The sequence below is a fragment of the Dama dama genome, chromosome 25 (genome assembly GCF_033118175.1).
Source record: "Dama dama isolate Ldn47 chromosome 25, ASM3311817v1, whole genome shotgun sequence".
Classification (NCBI taxonomy): Eukaryota; Metazoa; Chordata; class Mammalia; order Artiodactyla; family Cervidae; genus Dama; species Dama dama.
The window spans coordinates 10,759,445-10,784,159 of record NC_083705.1 but is presented as its reverse complement, the minus strand read 5'-3'; the positions used below and the strand labels follow the sequence as shown (position 1 = coordinate 10,784,159).

General features: G+C 39.8%; 2 protein-coding genes across 10 annotated transcripts in view; one reads left to right on the top strand and one right to left on the bottom strand.

The window, feature by feature from the left end:
• LCP2 (lymphocyte cytosolic protein 2) overlaps positions 1-4,423 on the top strand; it is a 48,734-nt gene extending 44,311 nt beyond the window's left edge. For both annotated transcript variants that reach the window (XM_061129427.1, XM_061129426.1), the window contains exons 20-21: positions 1,778-1,933; positions 3,669-4,423. In XM_061129427.1, the coding sequence (XP_060985410.1) occupies positions 1,778-1,933; positions 3,669-3,791 (279 nt within the window). In that variant the 3' untranslated portion in view covers positions 3,792-4,423. The remainder of the gene's footprint in view (positions 1-1,777; positions 1,934-3,668) is intronic.
• Positions 4,424-6,452: 2,029 nt separating this feature from the next.
• Positions 6,453-21,738, bottom strand: C25H5orf58 (chromosome 25 C5orf58 homolog). 8 transcript variants are annotated; one of them, XM_061129430.1, is made up of 7 exons: positions 21,566-21,738; positions 17,402-17,436; positions 15,721-15,840; positions 15,528-15,632; positions 14,607-14,680; positions 13,551-13,644; positions 6,453-6,694 (listed from the first exon to the last, which is right to left on the bottom strand). In XM_061129430.1, exons 6-7 carry the CDS (start codon positions 13,642-13,644, stop codon positions 6,543-6,545), a joined length of 246 nt encoding a protein of 81 aa, XP_060985413.1. In that variant the 5' UTR covers positions 14,607-14,680; positions 15,528-15,632; positions 15,721-15,840; positions 17,402-17,436; positions 21,566-21,738; the 3' UTR covers positions 6,453-6,542. The 8 variants fall into 8 exon arrangements, with proteins under 8 accessions (XP_060985413.1, XP_060985414.1, XP_060985415.1 ...); XM_061129431.1 differs by lacking the exons at positions 14,607-14,680; positions 15,528-15,632; XM_061129432.1 differs by lacking the exons at positions 15,528-15,632; positions 15,721-15,840; positions 21,566-21,738 and adding an exon at positions 17,747-17,879.
• Positions 21,739-24,715: the final 2,977 nt, after the last annotated feature.

Genomic DNA, 24,715 nt, shown 5'->3' with positions numbered 1-24,715 from the left:
GTAGTCATTTGATTGGTGGAGTCTTAGGAGATTTTATTAATGAAAACGGTCCATCTTTTCACAGGAACCACACAGCATCAAAAGGAAACTCTTTCCCCCAAATTTCCAACATCTTACTAGTTGTATGTTCTTCTTGACACCCAATCGCCATCCATATCAATGTGGAGGAATGTCTCAATATGGATTGAGACAGACAACAGCAACTTTTTGTCCTTTTCCCTAGAAATTTCTAATTGTCATTTAATATTAAAGGTCTTAAACCAGATTTCCTGTCTTCCAGTACTGAACACTAATCTTCAACCTATATATCAAAGATGGGAAGGCAAAGATCCTTCATCTTTCACATCCTTCATATCTCGAGACTACAACGAAAGTCCTCAAGCCTCAAGCTTGGTCGCACTTTTATTCTTTTTTAATGATACGAAGCGATTAATGCTCATCTCCCCATCTTTTTATAAAAGTTATTTATTTTTGGCAGTGCTGGGCTTTGTTGCTGCTCAGGCTTTCTCCAGTTGCGGTGAGCAAGGGCTGCTTTTCACTTCGGTGTGCAGGCATCTCACTGCGCGGCTTCTCTTGCCGCGGATCACAGGCTCCAGGCACAGAGGCTCAGGAGTTGCCGCTCCCCGGCTCTAGAGCACAGGCTCAGTCATTGTGGCACGTGGGCTTAGTTGCTCCAAGGCATGTGGGATCTTCCCGGACCAGAGATTGAACCCATTGGCAGGCAGATTCTTAACCGCTGGACCGCCAGGGGATTGCACATTGAAATCACTTGAGGAGCATTAAAAAAAAATTCTGATTTTACCTGGAGAGATTCTGATTTAATTAGTCAGGGATGCTATGTGGGCTCTGGAAGTCTTCAAAACTTGAAATTCCAAAGTGAAGCCAGAGCTATGAATCCACAGGTATATTTGTTTAACAGAGATGTTTTGACTAGAATTTACTCATTCAAGCTGGAATGAAAAAAGAACAAAGGAAAGCCATTATTGCAAATTGATCATCCTGATTTCAATACACAAAAGAAGGAGTAATTTAAAGGAGTTCTTCCTAATTCATTCTATTTTAATATTAGATCTTTATAGTATTATTATATTATGTAGCTAATTTATGAAATGAAATTTTAAAGTATAGGACAGATCACCACACTATTTTGGTAAACATCAAGAAAAAAGGATGATACACATTGGATTTTTTTCAGGTGTTTGATGATGAAACGCAGTATCTGGGCACCATGAGGTTTTAAAATGGGTACATTTCTTAGGTATTTGGGTGTATTCTGACTTTTACCGTGGAAAGAAAGTGCAAAGAATTAACTCTCAGGAGCAGGAAGAGATACCTTTAGTTAACCACTAAAGTCCTTATTTTGCTGGCTCTGTATCCACTCAGCCATCTATTGTAAAAGAGATTTTTTATTGTAAAACTGCATAGAATTAACTCTCAGGAGCAGGAAGAGATACCTTTAGTTAACCACTAAAGTCCTTATTTTGCTGGCTCTGTATCCACTCAGCCATCTATTGTAAAAGAGATTCCTTTTTCACTGAGAGACTTCAAAGAGGTCTTTTCGAAATTTGGGAATTTCTCCAATACAACCTCTGCTGCCTGTTTCTTGACAACCAAGAAATCCATGACACATGGGATTACCGCTGTTTGGGGAACTAACTGTTCACTAAATTGTCAAGTGGTAGGTTTCCAGATCTCTAGAGGATTGTCTGCTGCTCTTAGAGGCAACAGAATTATTGACTTTTGCTACTTCCATAATAACAAGAATTTATGCTTTTAGGATGGCACTTTCCTGGTTAGAGACAGCTCTAAAAAAACGATCTCCAATCCATATGTTCTCATGGTGTTGTACAAAGATAAAGTTTACAACATCCAAATCCGTTATCAGGAGGAAAGCCAAGTTTACTTGTTGGGAACTGGACTCCGAGGGAAAGAGGTAAGGGTTTCAAGTTGTCAAACTTCCCCAGTTTTCTGCGTGTGCCTCTCTGCATACTACCTGCACGGAACTTGGCTGTGGCCTTCTTTTCGGGTCCGTACTGCCTGGCAACTTTAGAGTTAAGTTGCGTTAGTGAAACCCTGCATTTACTGGAAGGAAATCAAATGTTAACAGTGTCTACCTCTGCCACAGTGTCTTTTTTACATCTTTATTCCAACTAGTCTAAAATCACATGTATAACTTTAAAAAATGTTTAAATTAAAAGTATCATTAAATAGTGCCAAACGCAAGTCCTTCTATGACTCAGAAGTGAGTTAAAGTCACCTCTGTGACATGATTTTGATGTAAGGGTACAGTGTACTTATAAGGCCGTGTCTTAAATGAACATCTGGAAAAATGACTTGGGTCATTTCTCCCTAAAAATGGAGGTTAGGGCAATGAAGCTGTGCAAATTGCCGAAAACATTTCCCTCTGTTTCCCCAAGGTGTATGCTAGTCCCTTTGGGGGTAGTAGTGAGAACTGTGTAAAAAAAACCTTTCGGGGTTGCTCTTTGCAAAGGAAACTATGGCTAAACCTAATGCTTCAAATGTGTTTTTTTAACTTCAAAGTTCCAGGAGGAGGATCAGCTGTATCAACCATTTCCAGAAGGAAACACAACTTACCCATAACTTCTACTTCACTCCAAATATTTTTAAGTTATGATTATGTACGCCAGTAGAAAAAACACATGATTTTGGTCATATGTTTGAATCACTGGTTCGGGGTGGGTAGAGCTGCATAGGTCCCGTAGAAGCAGAGATGTCTGCTCTCCAGGATCTCTACTGGTCTTGTGTGGAAACACACAAATACAGACCACTCGTTGCCGTTGCCCTGGAGGGAGGCACCTAGAAGAGTAGTCTTGGAGGAAGTGTGCAACTCTGTCTGGGGTACCTCGGTAACATCTGACTCATTTCTAAATGTACGGATGGGGGTTTCTCAGTTTGGCCCTCAGGGAAAGGGTGATACAGGTGATGAATGAAAGGACTCGCTGCAAAGCTCTTGTGAGTGTGGAGGTGGCAGCGGGGACACAGCAGATGTCATGAAGGAACGACTATGCCATACTACAGATATCATCTTCAGACAACAGAGATGCTGTCTGACCTCCTGATTGCTTATATCTCCTAACATTATTAGTGATTTAAAGGAGGGACACAAAAACCAAAACCAAGTCACAAATAGAACAATCCTCCTGAGATCCAATGATTGGTGTCCTTAGAAAAAGAGGGAGATAAACGATGAGGCCCCATATTCAATAGCCTATGATAAACCATAATGGAAAACAATATGAAAAAGAATATACATATATCGTAATCACTTTGCTGTACATAAGAAACTAACACAACATTATAAATCAACTATATTTGAATAAAAAATAAAAAGAACAATCCTAAGGTAAAGCTATCATAATTAGACTCTCCATCTCTCTCTGTATATAATATATATAACCCCCTACATGAAGTTAAAAATACATATACATAAATACATACTATGTCTTTTATCCATAGTTTGCTGAATGTTGGTGAGGAATTTTTTTCAAAGTTCCATAGCAGAAATCAAAATCTTTGCCAAATTTTACATAGCCTGATAATCCTCATAGTACAAGAGGTAGGACATTATGCAGATTAAAAAAAAAAAAACTGCGAAATTCATACTACACATTCCAATGCTGATTTTCTTCCTATGTTGACTCTTTCAGGACTTTCTGTCTGTGTCAGATATTATCGACTACTTCAGAAAAATGCCGCTTCTGCTTATTGATGGAAAGAACCGAGGTTCCAGATACCAGTGCACGTTAACGTATTCTGCAGGTTATCCCTAGCAAGTTAGCCAAGCAAATGAACCTTCCTCCTGCCTCTGTCCCACCACGGGAAGATCAGTCAACCTTGGTGAACGGCCAAACCCTTAGGACTGAATTGAACCCCTTCAACATGAACAGAAGGGTTTTGTCCTTTTACTTATGAAAGTGTTTGAAATGAAGACTGTCAAATATCCCATAATTTATTTATTTTTCTTCAATGTTTGTAAAGTGCATGAGTAATAATGTTCACACTTGAAGTCTAACAGTGCACTGTAATGATTCATTTTAAAAACATGTGTATCTTTGAATACCCATGTCCAAATACATTAGTTTGCACACCTATAGAAACAATTTGGGGCAAGTTTAGAAACACTGAAATGGTAACAGATTTTGATAACACATGAAACTGATTTTTTAACTAGCCAATCCTTTGTCAGTCAAAGGCAATCATCAATTTTATATGTATAATTTGAAGATTACCAAAATTCAGTTTCTTGGCAGCCATAATTTAAGAAGCTTCAAAAGCATTTCATCCTTTCTTATTTCATGTTTTTGCTGGAGGGTGGGGATTTTTTGTATACTTTTTTTATGAAAAAGATAAATGCATGTTGGAATAATTTCCTAGAATTAAAATTAATTTGCCTTCTGCTTCACTTTTTGCTTCCTAAAAGAACTTATTGACTTTATTTAATTATTTAGCTATTATTTTCCTGTTTTAAAGCAAATTTAAGCTACAAATACCAAAAGAAAACATTTTAAATTTAGAATGAGACTTTGGCATCAAATACATCGGATTTAATTTCATCACATCTGACATCCTCATCATACCTCTTCCACCTCTACCCAACTCCAAAAGTATCAAGTGATGTGATTTTTATCAACGTCTTCCTGGGAAGATGAAATAGCAATTTCTGTATACATGGAAAAGTTTAATAAGACTTTCCAATTAGATACCTTTCTTCTATGTTTATTCCCCCTGCCATCTGTCATAAAGCCATTATCTTCACCCTTCCCCAAAAGGCTTTATAAATTCTTCAAAGCAATTCAATTCTTTCCTTCAATTTACATATCTCATTTAATAAAAAATAGTGAGCAATTTCACAAGACGAAAACTTCACATTCACTTAAGTTTTCCCTTTTGAGGCCTTGGTTGTTATTCCACAACTTGTATTAATAACAAAATTTTTTGTCTTCTTGGTTTTATCTATGAGTTTTATAAGCCACAAATAATATCTTGTATTTTAATTTTCATGAGCTTGTAGAAAGACCACTGGAAGAGATATTGGAAGTCATCTAGTTAAAAGTGATGATTTGCCAAGATAATGAATCTGTGGACTTTTAATCAATGATGAGAGACAAGATATTTCACAAAACTTCATCCTTATTAACTAGAAGTTCTCAAATCAGGACCCAGAACTCAGGTATTCTAAAACTGAAAAACCTGCATCATTTACAATGTGTTTATTCAATAGGATATTCAATAAGCATTTATTTCATGTTTATTCTGTGCACTGAGCTGGGTGCTGGGTATTGAGCATAGAAAACTCGACGGGTTCTGGTACGGAGTGAGCTGACCTTGTGCCTTGCTTCATGGTATTCTATACTTAATGTTCAAAAATTTCTAAAATGAAGAACAGTAGATTTCAAAGCAACTATCTGGTAGTGAATAATGTTTACAAGGTAAACAAATGCTTATTATTTTTAGTTGCTGTTGGTGGAAAGGGGTAGAAAACCTATTCCACTGCAATAACTGAAATGAGCTGTGAGTATCTGGTGTTTTTATGACTAGCAGTCTTCCTCCCTTCTTCAGGCCATGGCGACTCTATTCTTTTGGTGAGGACTTTCTTTCTCTAGAGGGTTTCCCAGGTGGCTCAGTGGTAAAGAATCTACCAATGCAGGAGATGCAGGTTCGATCCCTGGGTTGGGAAGAGCCCCTGGAGGAGAAAATGGCAACTCACTTCAGTATTCTTGCCGGAGAAATCCCATGGACAGAGAAGCCTGGTGAGCTACAATCCATGGGGGTCACAAAGGGTTGGACACAACTGAGTGACTGAGCAGGATGCCTGCTCCTTTTCCACTGACCTGGCATAAATCCCAGCCTCACCAAACTTAGTTGCTTAGAACCCATCTTAATTGAAGCTGGCCCAGTCAAGACCCTTCTCTGGATTGTTAAACACAGAGGCTAAGACAGAGGATCTCTCTTTTCTCTGGGGTCTCCAAAAGATAATGCTGTAGACCCACCATACCTCTACTCTCTTCTACCTGTTATATGGAAGTGATGAGTTTTTAACAGGAAAGGATGTAGACCAGCGCACAGAAACAGAACCAGGGCAGAGATATCTGATGAATTAGTGAAGGCCCTGAACTCTATCCCGACCATGAACTTTCAAGGCACATGACCTAATAAATGATTCAGCTAGTTTGAGTTGTTTTTGACACTTGCTACCAGCAGACACCTGATTAATATAAATCCATACCATACATTTATAATTTGGTAACTCTGTATCAACCTAAGCCAAATTCAAGCATACAGAATGGGATGAGCAGTGCTCCATGACCAACTTCCTATGTAATACTCTTGCCATTGGTGAAATAAATTAGCCATTTCTTGGAACATTAAAACAAGAGAAGCCTACCAAAGCATGAAATGATTATTTACAATTCAACACATTTTTTATTTTTTTAATTGAATATATTAGTAAACTCAATTCACCTATAAATGGGTTAATTCAACAATAAAAAGTCATAAATTTGCAACAAATAAATAAAAAATCAGATTAAAAAACTATCAGAAGCAAGGGATACATCTGGCATTTTAGACTCTTCAAAGTGGGGGCTGTTTCTTTCTGTTCCTTTTAAGTCATCTGTCTTCACGGGATGACTGAAATGTAGGGTAAGGTCACAAAGCAGTAACTGGGAGAGTTCTGTGTAAAAAACAGAAAATAATGTAAGACACTATATTGTAGCACATATGTCACAGGCAACTATTATTACTTTAAGTTGCTATTTTCTAATTATTAATTTAGTTTTTTAAGTGATTATTGCTTAAACCACAATTTAGATGTGCCAAATTTTGACTTAGAGTCAAATTTATACACTGCAAAATAAACATGATATAGAAGCTTACTAAAGGGTTCTTTAGCTCAAATTGTCAGCTGTTTTACTACACTGCAATTTTATTTATGCAAGTTTATGTATTTTTTAAAATTACTAGTTTTATCTGCTATATATACATACAGTATAAAGAACCAAATAAAGTATGTTACAAAAAATAGCAGCTCCTATCTCCCAGAGGTAACCACTTTTGACATTTTGGGAGCTCATTTTGTTTTTGTGGGTTTTTGTGTGTGTGTGTGTGTGTTGCATTTTTGTTTATTTTGGGAGGGGTGGTATTTAACCTCCATATCTCTAAATGATACTCATATTTTTTTCTCAATTTTGGGTATTTGGTTCTGATCACAGAAGATTAAAATATAGCTCTTTTCATTTATCCCCATTCCCCCAATATACTTGAGTATAATTTTTCTTAGCTCAGTATTTAATGTTTAATTTTTTTGATTATATATTCTTTACAGTTGAGTCTTGTAGGACATTTCCCTTCCTGCAAGCTTCCACCCAACCACAGTTAATAACTGGTTCCTTTTCTCATTGCTTAATTACCATGGATATATTCCAAATTTCCACAGTTGGGTAAATCGCCTCCCTGTATAGTCGAGAGCTTTTACTGTTCTATTGTTGGGAGTCTCTCCTCTCCTAGAGCCTTCTCATCAGCTCTAGTTTGGACTGACAGCTCTCTAGAAAGCTGTACAGTTCACATCTTGGGAATTCGCTTCACCACTATCCAATGGACTCCTTTCACCCCTCCCTTGTGTGGACTATCTTTCTTCCAGAATCTCATGTCTCTTGCGCTCTCTTTCTCTTTTTTGGTCTATTCCTTTGGTGGAATACAACCAAGGTAACTTTCTAAGGTAGGGAAATGTATATGTCTTAGAGTCTCTCTCTACACCAATGCTTAATAGATTGACTGGCTGTAACAATCTAGGCTGGACATCACGTCTCTTCAGATTTCCAAAGGCAGCGCTGCACTTCCTCTTAGCTGCCAGCGTCTCTGTGGGCAAATTTCATACAATTCTAATTCTTAGTCATTGTTTCTCTTTAAAAGATTTAAGAATCATTTTGTTCTTCCAGTGTTCTGAAATTTTGTAGTATTGCATTTTAGTATAAGACTATTTTCATCTACTGTGCTGGGCTCTTTCATTGTAAAAAAAATATATCCTTCAGCTCTGGAAAATTTTCTCAGATTATTTATTTAATGAATTCCTCCTCATTCATTGTCTGTGTTCTTTCTTTCTAACACTCTACTTATAGGATGTTAGACTTCCTTGTCCATCTGTTTTTTTTTGCTCTGCACTCAAGGGAATTTTCTTCATTTAATCTTTCAACCCTTCTCTAAAGTTTATTTCTCTTGTCACACTTAATTTTGTTCTCCAAATATTTTTATAGCATCCTATTTCTTTTTCATAAATGTAGCATCTTCTATTACTTCTCTGTGGATATTAATGACAGTTTCTTAGAGTTTTTAATTTTCATTTGTAATCTTTTTCTCCTCACTGATTGAATCTACTTAGTGGTTCCATCTCTGCTTTTCATATTAGATGGTTTCCTCAATCATCTTTTTCTTCCATAGTTGTCTGCTCATATTTAAGACTACCGTACTAAAAAGACAACTAGAATTTCTTTCCCATGGCAATTATTGTGTGGTGATCTGGCTGGGTGTTTTGTTGAGGATAAACAAAAAACCTGATAACCCTAAAAACTTGGGTCTTTTCTCTTAGGCTTATCAGATTCCTGAAATGAAAATCTGCCTGAGTGTATAAATCTGACTGCCAAATGTTTTGTAGCCAAGTGGGGAAAGAAAGCTATGGGTTTTTTAAGTCAGTATGCAAACTTTGTCTTAAGACCCTTGTTTTTAGTACTACTATTTCCTTCAACTTGTGAGACTTTAAGTCCCAGATCTACCAGTTGTGTAACTCTAGGAAAGTTAGTTAATCCCTTTATATCTGTTTCTATATCTGTAAATGTCAATGGTAATATTTCCAACCTCATAAGGTTGTTATAGCAATTCAGTCCATTTATGTAGAGCTCTTGGAAGAGTATCTGAATTATGGTAAATGCTATAAGTGTTAGCTATTGACATTAATACTTCTGGGAGAAAGTGGGTGTAACGGAGTATTTATCTTCCATGTTTACCAGAAGTCTACCTTCCTAGTCTGGCTCTATTAGTCCTTTGTATCTTCACTGCCTGCCTATCCCACAACTTTTCAGGAAAACATTGATCATATTTATTCTATTGTACTTTATGAAAGAATAATTGCCAAACTAGAACAGTCAATCTAGTTTGAGAAGAATCTAAAGCTTCTCTAATTGTTTTAAATGACTGCAAGCTTCCAGAATCAATTATTCATTTAATAAATGTTGGCCAAAAGCCTATTATATACAGGCACTGGGTTAAGAGCTAGGAATAACCTTAAGAGATGGGATAAGTAAGCAAACATACAATTACAATATAGTATGATAGGTGATACGACAAAGTAGAAGAAATGACATACTGGCTTAAAAAACATTTTTAAATGTTAGTAACTGTGACTAATAATTAGCAGTTAACCTGGTGAGGAGGAGGTGGGGAGGCAACCTGTGGAGGTGGAGTGGGCACTTCAGGAGAATATGCGTGTAATAATTAAGGCACAGCCACAAAAAAGAGCAAATGTGTAGATATGCAGGTAGTTCAATGTGGTTGGAGCCTGGAATGTGCAGGGAATGAAGAATAAAGTAGCAGAAAGGAGAGGCAGGCAGGGTCTGATCTCAAGGTCTTATAGTCCATTCTAGGAGGTCTGGACTTAGTCCTGAGGACAATGATGAGCCAATGAGCATTTTCAGCAGATTTATATTTCAGAGGGTAATCCTTGCTGTTGAGATTGCTTTTGAGAGATGATGAATTAAGCAAAGGTAACCCTATTCCTTTACATCAGACTCCTCACAGCCTCTGTTAATATGTACTGTGAATTTGTGACAGAATTACCTAGCATAAAGCCCTTTCCAGAATTATTTGATCATCAGTTCACTGATTCCATTTATAACATCTATTAACATCACCTGAGACAGCAGTGTTCCCGGATCAAAGTCCATGAAATGCTTGGGAAATGCTTCAGTCAGTTCAGTTGCTCAGTCATGTCCGACTCTTTGCGGCCCCATGGACTGCAGCACGTCAGGCTTCCCTGTCCATCACCAACTCCCAGAGTTTACTCAAACACATGTCCATTGAGTTGGTGATGCCATCCAACCATCTCATCCTCTGTCATCTCCTTCTCCTCCCACCTTCAATCTTTCCCAGCATCAGGGTCTTTTCAAATGAGTCAGTTCTTTGCATCAGGTGGCCAAAGTGTTGGAGTTTCAGCTTCAGCCTCAGTCCTTCCAATGAATATTCAGTCCATCCTTTAGGATAGACTGGTTGGATCTCCTTGTTGTCCAAGGGACTCTCAAGAGTCTTCTCCAACACCACAGTTCAAAAGTGTCAATTCTTCAGCATTCAGCTTTCTTTACAGTCTAACTCTCACATCCATACATGACTACTGGAAAAACCATAGCTTTGACTAGATGGACCTTTGTTGGCAAAGTAATGTCTCTGCTTTTTAATATGCTATCTAGATTGGTCATAACTTTTCTTCCAAGGAGCAAGCGTCTTTTAATTTCATGGCTGTAGTCACCATCTGCATTCTGGAGCCCCCAAAGTAAAGTCTGTAACGGTTTCCATTGTTTCCCCATCTATTTTCCATGAAGTGATGGGGCTAGATGCCATAATCTTAATTTTCTGAATGTTGAGTTTTAAGCCAACTTTTTCACTCTCCTCTTTTACTTTCATCAAGAGCGTCTTTAGTTTTCTTTGCTTTCTGCCATAAATGTGGGAAATGCTTAGGAGAATACATGGAAAAACCTAACAGGCACTCCCTACTTGGATTTTCATGGTTAGAAAAATGACCAGTGGGTAAAAGGATAGGGAAAAGATTTCAGCTAGTCCATGATGAAAAACTGTCTAATATAGAATAGACTGGTAACAGAGACAGTTTTCCAACACAGGAAATGTTTGGTCAAGAATAGATGAAATATTCAATCACAAAAATTCTACATGCCTGGACTAACTAACAGCCACTTCCCCCTTCTTCCTGGGGCACAACTTGATTGCACTTGAGATGATCCTCTCCCCAGTTTCAGTAGTACATCCTGACTGGTCTAAACTGGTTGTGGCAGCCCTAGTCTCCTTGGTGGTAACTGCCGTAGGATATACATGTGGTGCAAATCCGGCCAATGAAAGGAAAGGGAAAATGTGCTGGAGGGATCTGGAGAAAGGATTATTTAAAAAACACAGGCAGAGTATGTGTCTGTATATGATTATGTTTGCAGGTAATGACCACAAGAAGTGACAAACAGAGTGAACATAACAGAGCAGAAAACATGAAAACCTAATACCTGATGAAACCTTTAAAACCCTGAATTCACTTTAGGGTTGCCCAACCTTGAATCTTATTATTATTTCTTTATTGCATAATCAATGTTAAGTTGGTATTTTCTTACTTGTAGAAAGGTCTCATAACTGACACAGAGGCTGTCTTCACATATCAAGAGTTGTCATAAGAACAGTAACTACATAGTCAGTGATTTTCATGGTTAGAAAAATGATCAGTGGGTGAAAGGATAGGGAAAAGATTTCAGCTAGTCCATGAAGAAAAACTGTCTAATATAGAATAGACTGGTAACAGAGACAGTTTTTCAACACAGAGTTTTTTCCAACACAGGAAATGTTTGGTCAAGAATAGATGAAATATTCAATCACAAAAATTCTACATGCCTGGAATAAAATTACAGAATATGTCTGTAAGGTGAGTGACTAAATATCATGATCTATAAGGTCTAATCCACTAGAATCATCAATTCACACAATCAAGCAAACTTATAAGTTTTGACTTAGAAGGAACTTTAGAGACTTAGTAATGATTAATGGATAAAGATACTGAATTTTGCAGACTGTGACATCATCTGTAATAGTTTGTTGAAGGGAAGGATGGGGAGTAAATTTAGAGGGGTTAGTTAGACATCATAAGGTTTCTATAAGGAGAATGGGACCACTGAGGATGAGATGGCTGGATGGCATCACCGACTCCATGGACATGAGTTTGAGCAAGCTCCAGGAGTTGGTGATGGACAGGGAAGGCTGGCATGCTGCAGTCCATGGAGTCGCAAAGAGTCGGACATGACTGAGTGACTGAACTGAAGCTTTCTATAAAATGTCGGGGATGAAAATTCAAGTCTGCTATCTTTCAGGTCAATGCTCAAATATAATGCATTTTCAGAGATCTAGCTCATATTACATTGTAAACATTGCTTAAGAAATAGAGAAATCCTAATGAACAGGCTTCAGCAATACGTGAACCGTGAACTTCCAGATGTTCAAGCTGGTTTTAGAAAAGGCAGAGGAACCAGAGATCAAATTGCCAACATCTGCTGGATCATCGAAAAAGCAAGAGAGTTCCAGAAAAACATATATTTCTGCTTTATTGACTACACCAAAGCCTTTGACTGTGTGGATCACAATAAACTGGAAAATTCTGAAAGAAATGGGCATACCAGACCACCTGATCTGCCTCCTGAGAAACCTGTATGCAGGTCAGGAAGCAACAGTTAGAACTGGACATGAAACAACAGACTGGTTCCAAATAGGAAAAGGAGTACGTCAAGGCTGTATATTGTCACCCTGCTTTTAACTTATATGCAGAGTACATCATGAGAAATGCTGGGCTGGAGGAAGCACAAGCTGGAATCAAGATTGCCGGGAGAAGTATCAATAACCTCAAATATACAGATGACACCACTCTTATGGTAGAAAGTGAAGAAGAACTAAAGAGCCTCTTGATGAAAGTGAAAGAGGAGAGTGAAAAAGTTGGCTTAAAGCTCAACATTCATAAAACTAAGATCATGGCATCCGGTCCCATCACTTCATGGCAAATAGATGTGAAACAGTGGAAACAGTGGCTGACTTTATTTTTCTGCGCTCCATAATCACTGCAGACAGTGACTGCAGCAGAGAAATTAAAAGACACTTACTCCTTGGAAGGAAAGTTATGACCAACCTAGACAGCATATTAAAAAGCAGAGATGTTACTTTGCCAACGAAGGTCCATCTAGTCAGTGGTCTTTCCAGTGGTCACGTATGGATGTGAGAGTTGGACTATAAAGAAAGCTGAGTGCCGAAGAATTGATGCTTTTGAACTGTGGTGCTGCAGAAGACTCTTGAGAGTCCCCTGGACTGCAAGGAGATCCAACCAGTCCATCCTAAAGGAGATCAGTCCTGGGTGTTCACTGGAAGGACTGATGTTGAAGCTGAAACTCCAATACTTTGGCCACCTGATACGAAGAGCTGACTCATCGGAAAAGACCCTGATGCTGGGAAAGACTGAGGGCAGGAGGAAAAGGGGACATCAGAGGATGAGATGGTTGGATGGCATCACCGACTCGATGGACATGGGTTTGGGTGGACACCAGGAGTTGGTAATGGACAGGGAGGCCTGACATGCTGCAATTCATGGGGTTGCGGAGTCGGACACAGCTGAGCGGCTGAACTGAACTGAATGAATAGGCAAAATTCAGTTACATCCCACCAGAAGCACACATTGACTACTCTTTATAACAATGACCTGCAAACATTTTAATTCAGTGATTCCTACTTACCATTCATTTTTTTTAGCTCCAAAGAAATTGTGTTAATGTTTTTAATTATGGCTTCCGCATTTAGTTTATGGTCGGTAACATTATTCTTAATCATCTGGTTTGAAAAAGAGAAACAATGTATAAATCAGAAGTGTGTATGTATACTTTAAAAATACTCAAATTTTCAGCATTTCTGGAAGAAGAAAATCTGTTATTTAAGAACTAAAATTTTAGTGAAATTATAGTTTCTTTAAATGGTTAGAATTCTCACACAGGAAGTCATCAACTTGGTACTATTTTTCCAACTGAAAACACCTCTGGCTGCTTCTTTAATCAAACCATATCCATACAATGGAGCCCTTACAATGGAAATGCAGATGTCTCCATTTCAGAAATCCTCAGCACTTACAAAATTACCCTGTGCCTGGGTGCTCCGTTGCTTCAGTCCTTTCCAATCTTTGCGACTCTATGTATTGTATCCCACCAGGCTCCTCTGTCCATCAGATTTTCCAGGTAAGGATACTGGAGTGGGTTGCCATGCCCTCCAGAGATCCAACCGGGGTCTCCTGCATTGCAGGAGGATTCTTTACTGCTAAAACACTGGGGGAGCCCATAAACTTCCTTACAATTTAGCAATCTCATATTATCTTCTCTGATTTTATTTATATAAGCACCATTTTCCAACTTATGCTTGAATGACAGGATCCAAATATGATTTATTTAAGTACATATTAAAGCATAAAATAAGACACAATTATAATTTCTTGACTAAGAAGATGGCAACATGGACACTTGTACTTTAGCTTTGGGAGTTAGGGCAATGCATATTTTAATTCAGCTGATATACATTAATCAACCGATTACTCCGTTATATGTACAAAACATATGTTTAGTCAACTGTGTCAGATATAAACATACAGAGATGTTTCTAGGTCATTCACTAGAAGCTAACCTTAGTCATTCAAATATCTCAAAATAGCTTGAATAAATCACAATTAGTGCATACAACTTCAGAAATACAGAATATGGGAAGTTATGCCTTATGCTGCTTGTCCAAAAAAATGAGAACAAACTAACCTTGGAATCAATTCTTTGCGCCTGCCTTTTCCTGAGTCAAGGGAATTTATCCTATTTCACTCACTTCAGAGCCACTGTAGAAGGAATAAATTGTTTGCTCTCCAGACAATGAATAAAATACACTTTGCATCCACCTACAAGCCCCTAGGCACTCAAAGTCGAATGACAGCTATCTTACTTGGGTATAGCAAAGTCAGATATACAGGTCTGAGGAGAAAGTAAAGATGATAAAAAGCAAAGGAGGTGGGGTGGGGATGGCACAGATCAAGAACCTTAAAGAAATGAACGCAAAAATAAAAGTAAAAACCCTGAGTAAGTAGAAACTAAATGGAAGGAGAAATGCCCAAGAAAGTTGACCCTCCCCACTCTGGGTTCCAGTTATCGAGGACCCTCAGGTGCCCACAGGTAGGTGGGGCAAAGGGCAGCGTGGTAAGGAGACCCCTTTGGACTAGATCGAGGCCAGAGCTGGTCAACCCTTCCCCAGGAAGCTCTGTCAGGCCATCACTCTTGAGACTGGAGAGGCCGGCCAAGCGGCGTTTCTCGAGGAGGTGGGAAGTGGAGGCCAGGATCGGGGCCCAATAGCACTGGAGCCCTCCATACCATAGACTGAAGGCATGAAGGCAACTAAGGCACTATCCAGGGACCAAAGGCCAGGAGGCCAGGCCGTCCCCGTAAAGGGGGATCATTATTCCCTTCTTCTAAAAGCCACCCCCTCCTTCTCAGTCTGACTCCCGGGAGGAGCCTCAGGTCTGGGGCCACAGTCTAGGGTCTGAAGATGGCACCTGCGGCAGCCTGAAGATGCCGCAGCCCTCAGGCTCCCAAGCGAGATCGGAACAAAGCGAAACAGACTCAGTGTGGCCACCTGACGCGCCCGGACCCCCCCAGCCAACCATCCCTTCTTGACTCAACACACGACCATGCCTGTGAGGAAAGCAGGCTCTTGGGAGCCACGGGCTGAGAGACCTTGCGAACTGCACTGGGGCCAGGCTGAAGATGCAACTTGAGGCAGCCTGGACAGGTCTTTACCTACACCACACAGACCAAAGACGGATTAGAATTATTTAAAACCCAGTAACCCAGGCCAGCCCACAACCCTGAACCTGTGGGGACGCACCAATTTCTCGCTGTTAAGCGGGGAGAGCGTGAGCTGGGCCGAGGAAGTGAGACTGGGCTTCCTGATTGGTCAGTGTCCGCTCCTGGTGCATCCTGGGAGTTGTAGTCCCAGGCTAGGCCCCTGCAGAGAAAGTTCTGGCTGTGTTGGCAGGAAGTGACTAGCACTACTGCATGGGCAGAGGAGGACAGGGAGAAGGCATTTTGCCGACTGTGTGCCAGGGGCTGGGCTAGGTGCTTTACAGCTCTTGTTTGCCTTTAATTTTCCCAGAATAGGAGTGTGGTTAAGGTCAGACTCTGGACTGAAACTTCTTGGGTTTAAATTCTACTCCAGCACTGCTTTAGCCATAGATGTCCTCAGCTATCATATGAAGATAATAATAACTACTGTCCATCTTATTTTGAGAGTTAAGTGAGATAATGCATCACATTGGGCTTGGCAGATGATGTGCTCCATAAATGTTAGCTATTATCACACCTATAAATCTGTACAGATGAACTGAGAGGTATACACTGGTCTCTTGCCAAGTAGAGAAGTTGGGATTCAAGCCATCTCTGCTGGATTCCAAGAGGAATTTCTGTCACCATTGCCTTTGAATTGACTCAGAGATTTTTCTTGGTGCCCCCAGGAATTGCCTTAGACCAATGAACTTCAGATTCAGATTTTACACAAGTCCACCGTCTCTAAATCTTCCTTATTTGCACTTACCAGCCCCTTGAACCAGTGGGTTCCCAACAACTTGCAACACATAGTCTGTTTTTATTTTATATCCGACCTGGTGACTCAGATGGTAAACCATCTGCCTGCAATGCAGGAGACCTGGATTTTATTCCTGGGTTAGGCAGATCCCCTGCAGAAGACAATGGCTACCTATTCCAGTATTCTTGCCTGGAGAATTCCATTGACAGAGGAACCTGGTGGGCTACAGTCCTTGGGGGTCACAAAGAATAGGATAGGACTGCGCAAAGAACACTTTAGTTTTTCACCACCTTCCTTTTAACACTAGAATTTGTTGTCTGGTGCAGAGTTAGATGAGGAAGGGCGTAGAAGGACTGAGCTTCTGAGCTTCAGTCCTAAGGACAGGTAGCTATGCGATCTTGGAAAACAGTAACTTCTTATCTCTGAATCTCAGTTTCCTCATCTGTTTCCTTGTGAGAGAGATGGGCCCAATCAGTGTTTTCTAAATATCACTCCTTATTGGGCTGCTGTTACGATTGCTTGCCCTAGCTGTGTAACATCTGTTTTATTACTTATATTTTAATATTACTAATATTTTAAATTTACTTTCATTGACATTTAAATCTACTTAATTTTTTTAATATCATGGAGTTTAGCATGATAATTTAGTATGGAGTAAAACTTAAGCAGAGGAAATAGGAAAAATGAAGACCATGTAAATAAAACAATCATCTAGATATTTTATTTCTTGAAGACCCTAATCCTGAAGCCTGATCTCTTTGTTAAAATGTGTTAATATTAGAGAAATGTTAAAGTTAGTCTAGTACAAACTGAGACTTTCTTCTTGATGTAGTCAGAAGAACTGAAAGAGTTGGATGGGGAATAACTCTAACAGTGTGATTACACATTGTTTAATCCCTCTGTCCCGTATAAAACAGCTGTCAGATCCTTAGTAGTATATGTCCCACACATTGCTGAACATAATATTAGCTGCTGTCCAACATACCATCCATCCCTGAAGACTTCTCCATTCTGTGGAATCTAAAATAAGAAAGCAAACAAATGTATGTAACAAGATAGAAACAGACTCACAGATACAGAGAACAAACTAGTGGTTACCAGTGGGAAAAGAGGAAGAAGGGTGGGGCAAAATAAGGGTATGGGATTAAAAACAAATAAGAGACAAGAACACAGCACAGAGAAACATAGCCATTACTTTATAATAATTTTAAGTGGAGTACAATCTGTAACAATACTGAATCCTATGTTGTACATCTGAAACTAATATAATGTTGTAAATCAATTACACTTCAACTATATTAAAAAAAAAAAAAAAGACTTCATACTCAACCTGCTCTGCTGCTGCGGCCGCTAAGTCGCTTCAGTCATGTCTGACTCTGTGTAGCCCCATAGACGGCAGCCCACCAGGCTCCCCCGTCCCTGGGATTCTCCAGGCAAGAACGCTGGAGTGGGTTGCCATTTCCTTCTCCAATGCATGAAAGTGAAAAGTGAAAGTGAAATAGCTCAGTCGTGTCAGACTCTTTGCGACCCCATGGACTGTAGCCCATCAGGCTCCTCCGTCCATGGGATTTTCCAGGCAAGAGTACTGGAGTGGGGTGCCTTTGCCTTCTCCTCAACTTGCTATGGGTATCTTCAAAACTTAATCCTGGAAGGCCTTTTCCAGAATTAACCCTACCCAGTTCTGCAATTTCAAACTCTCTGACAGTGCTTCCCTAACTCACCATTTTAACTGTGGACACTAGCTAGTGTCAGAGTCTTGCATTTTCTTATTTCTGATATGTGTGCTGAGCATTTTTAGATCTATTTCTCCAAGTGGTGAAAAGGGGGACAAAGAGGCACAGAAGCTCAGAAAATAAACACTCTTTTAGAGGCTCCCCAGGTGGCGCTAGTGGTAAAGAACCCATCTGCCAAAGCAGGAGACATAAGAGACTCAGGTTTGATCCCTGGGTGAGGAAGATCCCCTGGAGGAGGGCATGGAAACACGCCCCAGTATTCTTGCCTGGAGAATTCCATGGACAGAGGAGCCTGGCAGACTACAGTCCATGGGGTCTCAAAGAGTCAGGCATGACTGAGGCAACTTAGCAATTGTTAGAAGCTTTCATCTTCTGGAGCTCTTTCAGGTAGATGTTAGCACCCCAGCTGTACAGAAAGTGAAGCTTGAGCTTAGTGCATACTCAGGGGCCACAAGAATAAGATTTAATCTCAAACACAGATCCTGTCTGTGAGATTCCAGAACCTTCTGTGCTTTTTGCTGAACCAAGTTGTTTCCCGGACCAGGATACCATCTCTTGATACATGATGTAAACAAATACATCGTGGATCCATAATGTCATGGGCTTCACAGATCATTAAATGTGAACACACACACACACACACTAATACACACAGAAATGTATAAATATGGAGTGACCTCTGAATGAGGGACATTAATAAAACAAAAATAACTTACACTGATCTATACAAGCAGAGAGAATTCAACATCAAAAAGGAAAGAAGAAAAGGAAGGAAGATCATAATAATTTCAGGATAAAAATACGTTAACAAATATCTTCCCGGATGTGTCTTTTTGCCTCTCCTTAATTGATGCAGGCTAATGAAAACTTCACATCAGACCTGCGTGAATTCAGTTGTGTGTTTGGAAACTCCACAAAGACAACAGCAGGAGAAAAGAAGGTGTTTAAGAGAAGTAGGGTGAAAAGCCTCGGCGGGCTGAGATAGCATTAAGGCTGACAGTTATGAAAATCAAGCAACGATGGGGGCTGGAGCTGAGCAGCATTTGGTGTCTCCCGGGCCCCACTGTCCCAAAGACACTGAATCCACTCATTCATGGGGTGCAGCAAGTGTTTGCAGGACCTGCTTCAGCTCAGACACCTGCACTCAGACTCTGTTCACAGGACTTTTGATTAAATTTAAAGACCTTCTACCCACCATAGGGCTGATCATTTCTTATGAGTAGGTTCAAACTTGGGAAAAGACCATCATTAAACCTTTTATTTAAAAAAGATTTAGCTTTGTGTTTCTTTTAAATTAATGTTAAAAGAGGAAAAAAGAGATCCAGACTCAGAAAAAGGTAGACTGCAATAATATATTTTCCTCCATAAAAATGTCTTGGAACAATGATGATTACTTACTGACATGCTTTTCCTCCTCAAGTAGCTATAGATTCTCTCTCTCTCTCTTTTTCTTTTTACCCCCTAAGAACATAAAACTTTAAAAGCATGATCTGCTACTTAAGGCTTGAGACCATTATAGATGAGGCCCTAAAATAAATCTATCTTCCTTAATAAGTTTGTAGATCCAACATTTACTGAAATCCAACACAGGTTGCTGTTGTTGATGCTATTGTTAATCAAATAAGGGAGATTAAAAAGCTGGCAAATTCCCCCATCAAGAGAAGAGCTGTTATAGAACAACAAGGTGATTAAGCATTTTATGGGGCCTGGTATGAGTGCCTCAGTTAGTTTTATTACAAATTCTTGACATAAAGTTTCCATTTCTAGGAAAACAAATTGAGTAAATTATCTCATGTCTTCCCCCTGTTCTCAGAGCTCCCACTCCCATCCTCCCCCTGCTCATTATAAATTACAAGTGCTGGTCTCTGTTCTGAGGGCTGACTTCCTGCTCAAGCATCAGCTCCTTTCTGAATATTGCTTTACACAACTCCTGTGTAAGCAGATGTGGCAGGCAATGAGCACATGCTCAGATCATTACCCAAGGAGTATGACCAGTGTCCAGAAGATCAAGGACATTCTCGTGCATTAGAAGAGCCAATGCTTTCCTCAAGGCCCATAAAATTAAGGAAGGAAGACAGTGCAGAACTTCTGCCTCTGGTGGTCTAAAGTGGAGGTGGGGGTTCCTGCCTTCTGTCTTCTGTAAGCAGCTGAGGTTACATTGGACACAGTCATTTTCTTTTCTCTGAAAGAAACACCTCCAACTTTAGAAAGAAGTTATTGGGATATATGTGTACATATTGGAGAAGGGCATGGCAACACACTCCCGTATTCTTGCCTGAAGAATCCCATGGAGAGAGGAGTCTGGCAGGCTATATAGTCCATGGGGTTGCAGAATCAGACACAACTGAAGTGACTTAGCACATGTGTACATATAGCTGATTCACATTGGTATAGCAGAAACTAACACAACATTGTAAAGCAATTATATTCCAACAAAGAAATATATATATTTGTATATATATAGCTGAATTTATATATGTAGCTGAATCACTTTCTGTATACCAGAAAGAAGTTATTAGCAAAATACACATAGCTCACTGCATTAACTAAAATATTTTTATTTCTAATTAAGAAATTATTTTATGTAAAAATCCTGCTGTCTGTGACAGCAGAAGTGGACCTTGAGGATATTATACTCAGTGAAATGAGCATAATTCATCTTTTAGACAGAGAAAGATGAATACTATATGCCATCACTTATACGTTGAATCTAATGGAATGTAGAATGGTGATTACTAGGGGCTGAGTGGTGGGGAAAATGGGAAGATTTGGTCAAGAGGTAGAAGTTTTAAGTTATAAAAGTTCCATGGATCCAATGTACAGCATGATAACTCTAGTTAAGCAATACTGTGTTGTCTGCTTGAAAGAGAGTGGAGCTTTCATGCTCCCCCATCACAGCTACAAAATGGTAACTGGGGGGACTGAAGAGTGAGCTCACTCGCCTGGCTGTGGTAACATGTCACAACACACACACGCATCAGATATCACACCGTAGACTTTAAACTCACATAATGTTATATGCGACTATATCTCAAGCCGGGGGAAAAGAAATTAAACTTCTGTGCCAACATTTTCCTCTGAAATAGGCAGTTATCCAAATAGAGTTGCCAATAAAATATGGGACATCCAGTTACATTTGAATTTCAGTTAAACAATTTCAGATAATTTTATTATTATAAGTATGTCCTGAATATTGTTTGGCAGATAATTATATTAAAAATTTATCTAAGAATCTAATTTAACTGGGAATTATGCACTTTTCTTAGCTAAATCTGGCAACCTTATGCCCAAAACACTTCAACCTTGAAAAGCAAAGCAAACAGTCTGAAGGACTGTAGATTCAGTAGGTATGGAAGCCAAGAAAATACTGAGACTTTCCAACTTGATGTCTAAAATTAAAAAATGCATACACTTACCCTGCTAGAACTTGGCTTCTTCTTCACTTCAACATTCTTACAATGCAAGAAAGAGGCTGGGTTTTTGAGAAAGCAGATGGACAAAAGCTGTCAATATTCAACACGGTGCTATTTTTGACAGTTGCTTGCTATGCCTGTTTGCCTCAGAACTCTTTGCACTCGGCTTTTTAGGAAATGCCGTCATCCAGCAAAGGCATATTCATGACACATGTTGTATTTATTTTCAGAGATCCACCAATCAGAGGAAACCTTCTCTCTCCTTAAATAAGATGTTTCTAATTCTATCATGTCAGCTCTCCATCTCCCAACAATACTTCTGTTGTTTATTAAAAACATAGATCCTGATCAGATGTTTCTCCCTCTAGGCATTGCCCCCATCTCCCACACTTCACCCTCATCAGCCAGCCATGAAATGACAGATGAGTGCCTTTATGAAAAAAAAATACATTATGTTCATGAAGTCAATGACAATAGAATCTAAGTGCATACTCACATTTTAAATGAAAAAATGTATATGCGAAATATCAATAACTTCAGATATGCAGGTGACACCACCCTTACGGCAGAAAGTGAAGAGAAATTAAAGAGCCTCTTGATGAAAGTGAAAGAGGAGAGTTAAAAAGCTTGCTTAAAACTGAACACTCAAAAAACGAAGCTCATGGCATCCAGTCCCATCACTTCATGGCAAATAGATGGGACCACAGTGGAAACAGTGACAGATTTTATTTTCTTGGGCTCCAAAGTCATTGTGGATGGTGACAGCAGCCATGAAATTGAAAGACACTTGCTCATTGATCTATGGAAGGCGTGGTTACTGATGCTGTTGTTTATTTCAAGGCCCTTTCGAGTGAAGCACTTGCAAGACTTCGGGCTTTTAACGAGTCCACATGGCGCCATTACAAGCGCCCAGCTGAAGCTGACGATTGGCGCAACCCCAGCCGTGAGCCCAGGGACGCTTCCAAATACAAGGCAAAACAGGACAAGATGAAGGCTGACAGAACTTTGTAAAGAACTGAATGCTCCAGTCCTCTCCGTGAAGAAAAGATGGCCTTCTGCAAGTCACCCAGAAAGAGCTCCTTTCCTCCACCAACTCTGAATGTGGTGCTATAGATCATCCAGTGCTCGAATGCGTATTTTTCTCCATATAAACTGGACCTTTTCCGCAGAAGTTTCCTGTAGCTACTTCATAGCTTCCACTAAAGTAGTATCTTGAGTTATTTTTCATAGTACATTGCTGCAGTTTGGTTGGCGCCTGTCATAAGGGGACACAGAGCCTTTTTAGCGTCCGCGCCCTCATACTTCCATCTGCTTTATCATAGACTGTCTGCAGCCTCCCCAGATCTCTCACCTCCCTCCCCATTCCAGATACAGCCGATCTCTACTGCTGCTCTTTGTGACCAAATACCATGTTGGTCCCAAACCACCAACTAAGGCCTTGGGGCGTCTGGAAGTTGAAGACGTCAGCTGAGCACGTCTTGATATTCCGGTCCCAGAGCCCTTCCTCTCTCTTACACATCCCTCCTCACTCTCTGCTTTGGACTCTGGTCTTCTTCCTTCAGACCGGTTTCTCATTGTGAGCTGTAGGTACTTTCATGTTAGATCTCCCTCTTAGGTGCATTGATTTCATTTTGAAATTCATTTGTATACTTCCATTCTGTTGATTAAAGTGTTCCAAAAGTTGAAAAAAAAAAAAAAAAGATTTTCTCCTTGGAAGAAAAGCAGAGACAAACCTAGACAGCATATAAAAAGCAGAGATATTACTTTGCCTACAAAGGTCTGTCTAGTCAAAGCTATGGTTTTTCCAGTAGTCATGTATGGATATGAGAGTTGAACTATAAAGAAGGCTGAGTGCAGAAGAATTGATGCTTTTGAACTGTGGTGTTGGAGAAGACTCTTGAGAGTCCCTTGGACTGCAAGGAGATCAAATCAGTCAATTCTAAAGGAAATCAACCCTGGTTATTCATTGGAAGGGCTGAAGCTGAAGATCCAATACTTTGGCCACCTGATGCCAAGAGCCAACTCATTGGAAAGACCCTGATGCTGGGAAAGATTGAGGGCAGGAGGAGAAGGGGTGACAGAGGATGAGATGGTTGGATGGCGTCACTGACTCAATGAACATGAGTTTGAGCAAACTCTCGGAGATGGTGAAGGACAGGGAACTCTGGTGTGCTGCAGTCCATGGGCTCGCAAAGAGTCAGACACGACTGAGTGACTGAACAACAGTATCGTATGTGCTTAAGAACAAGTGTGGAAAATAAACACCTAAATGTTAATGGTTATCCCTGAATTGTGAGATTTATGGGTGATTTATTTTCTTTGCATTTACTTATTTATTCTAGCTTACTTATTTACTCTTTACCACCTTGCCACCTGGGAATCTATAAATCTAAGGTAGGGCTCCCTATATCTACATTTTAGATCCCTCCTCTTCCATTTTAATCTGGGTGAGCTGTGGACCATATTTCAAGGAATATGACTTAAGGCTGCATTGAACATCTTTTACCTATATCAAATAGGTATAACTTTTACCTATATGAAATGTGTGGTCATAGTTGAAACTTATTTTGGTACTGATGACAGAATTCAGTCATAATATATATATATATTCTGGAGAAGGAAGTGGCAACCCACTCCAGTATTCTTGCCTGGGAAACCCCATGGACAAAGGAGCCTGGTGGGCTACTGTCCATGGGGTTGCAAAGAGTCGGACGTGACTGAGCAACTATCAGCAACAACTATCTATCTATCTCTCTCTCTCTCTCTCTCTCTATATATATATATACACACACACACATACCTGTGTGTATATAATTCTCAGCCATATATCATGTCCACTTAGCTTCCAGTTAAGTGTTTGGGACAGAAGTCCCCCCTCACAGAGCAAACAGACTCACAGTGTTGCTTGATTCTCAGAGGTAGGAAAAAGGAGATGGATAGTCCAACTTCAGGTTCTTCCTCATTTAGGTCTTTGTTTCTTCTCTTTCCTAGCCTTTCTGGTTATCTGCTTCCAGTTTCACTTGCGAACTCCAATACCAAAGTCTGAGATTTTACATGGTTTTCTTTTCTTTAATATTTCCTTTCTTGGGGGGTGCACCTAGCGGCATGTGGGATCTTAGTTCCTTGACCATGGCTTGAACCCTTGCACCCTGC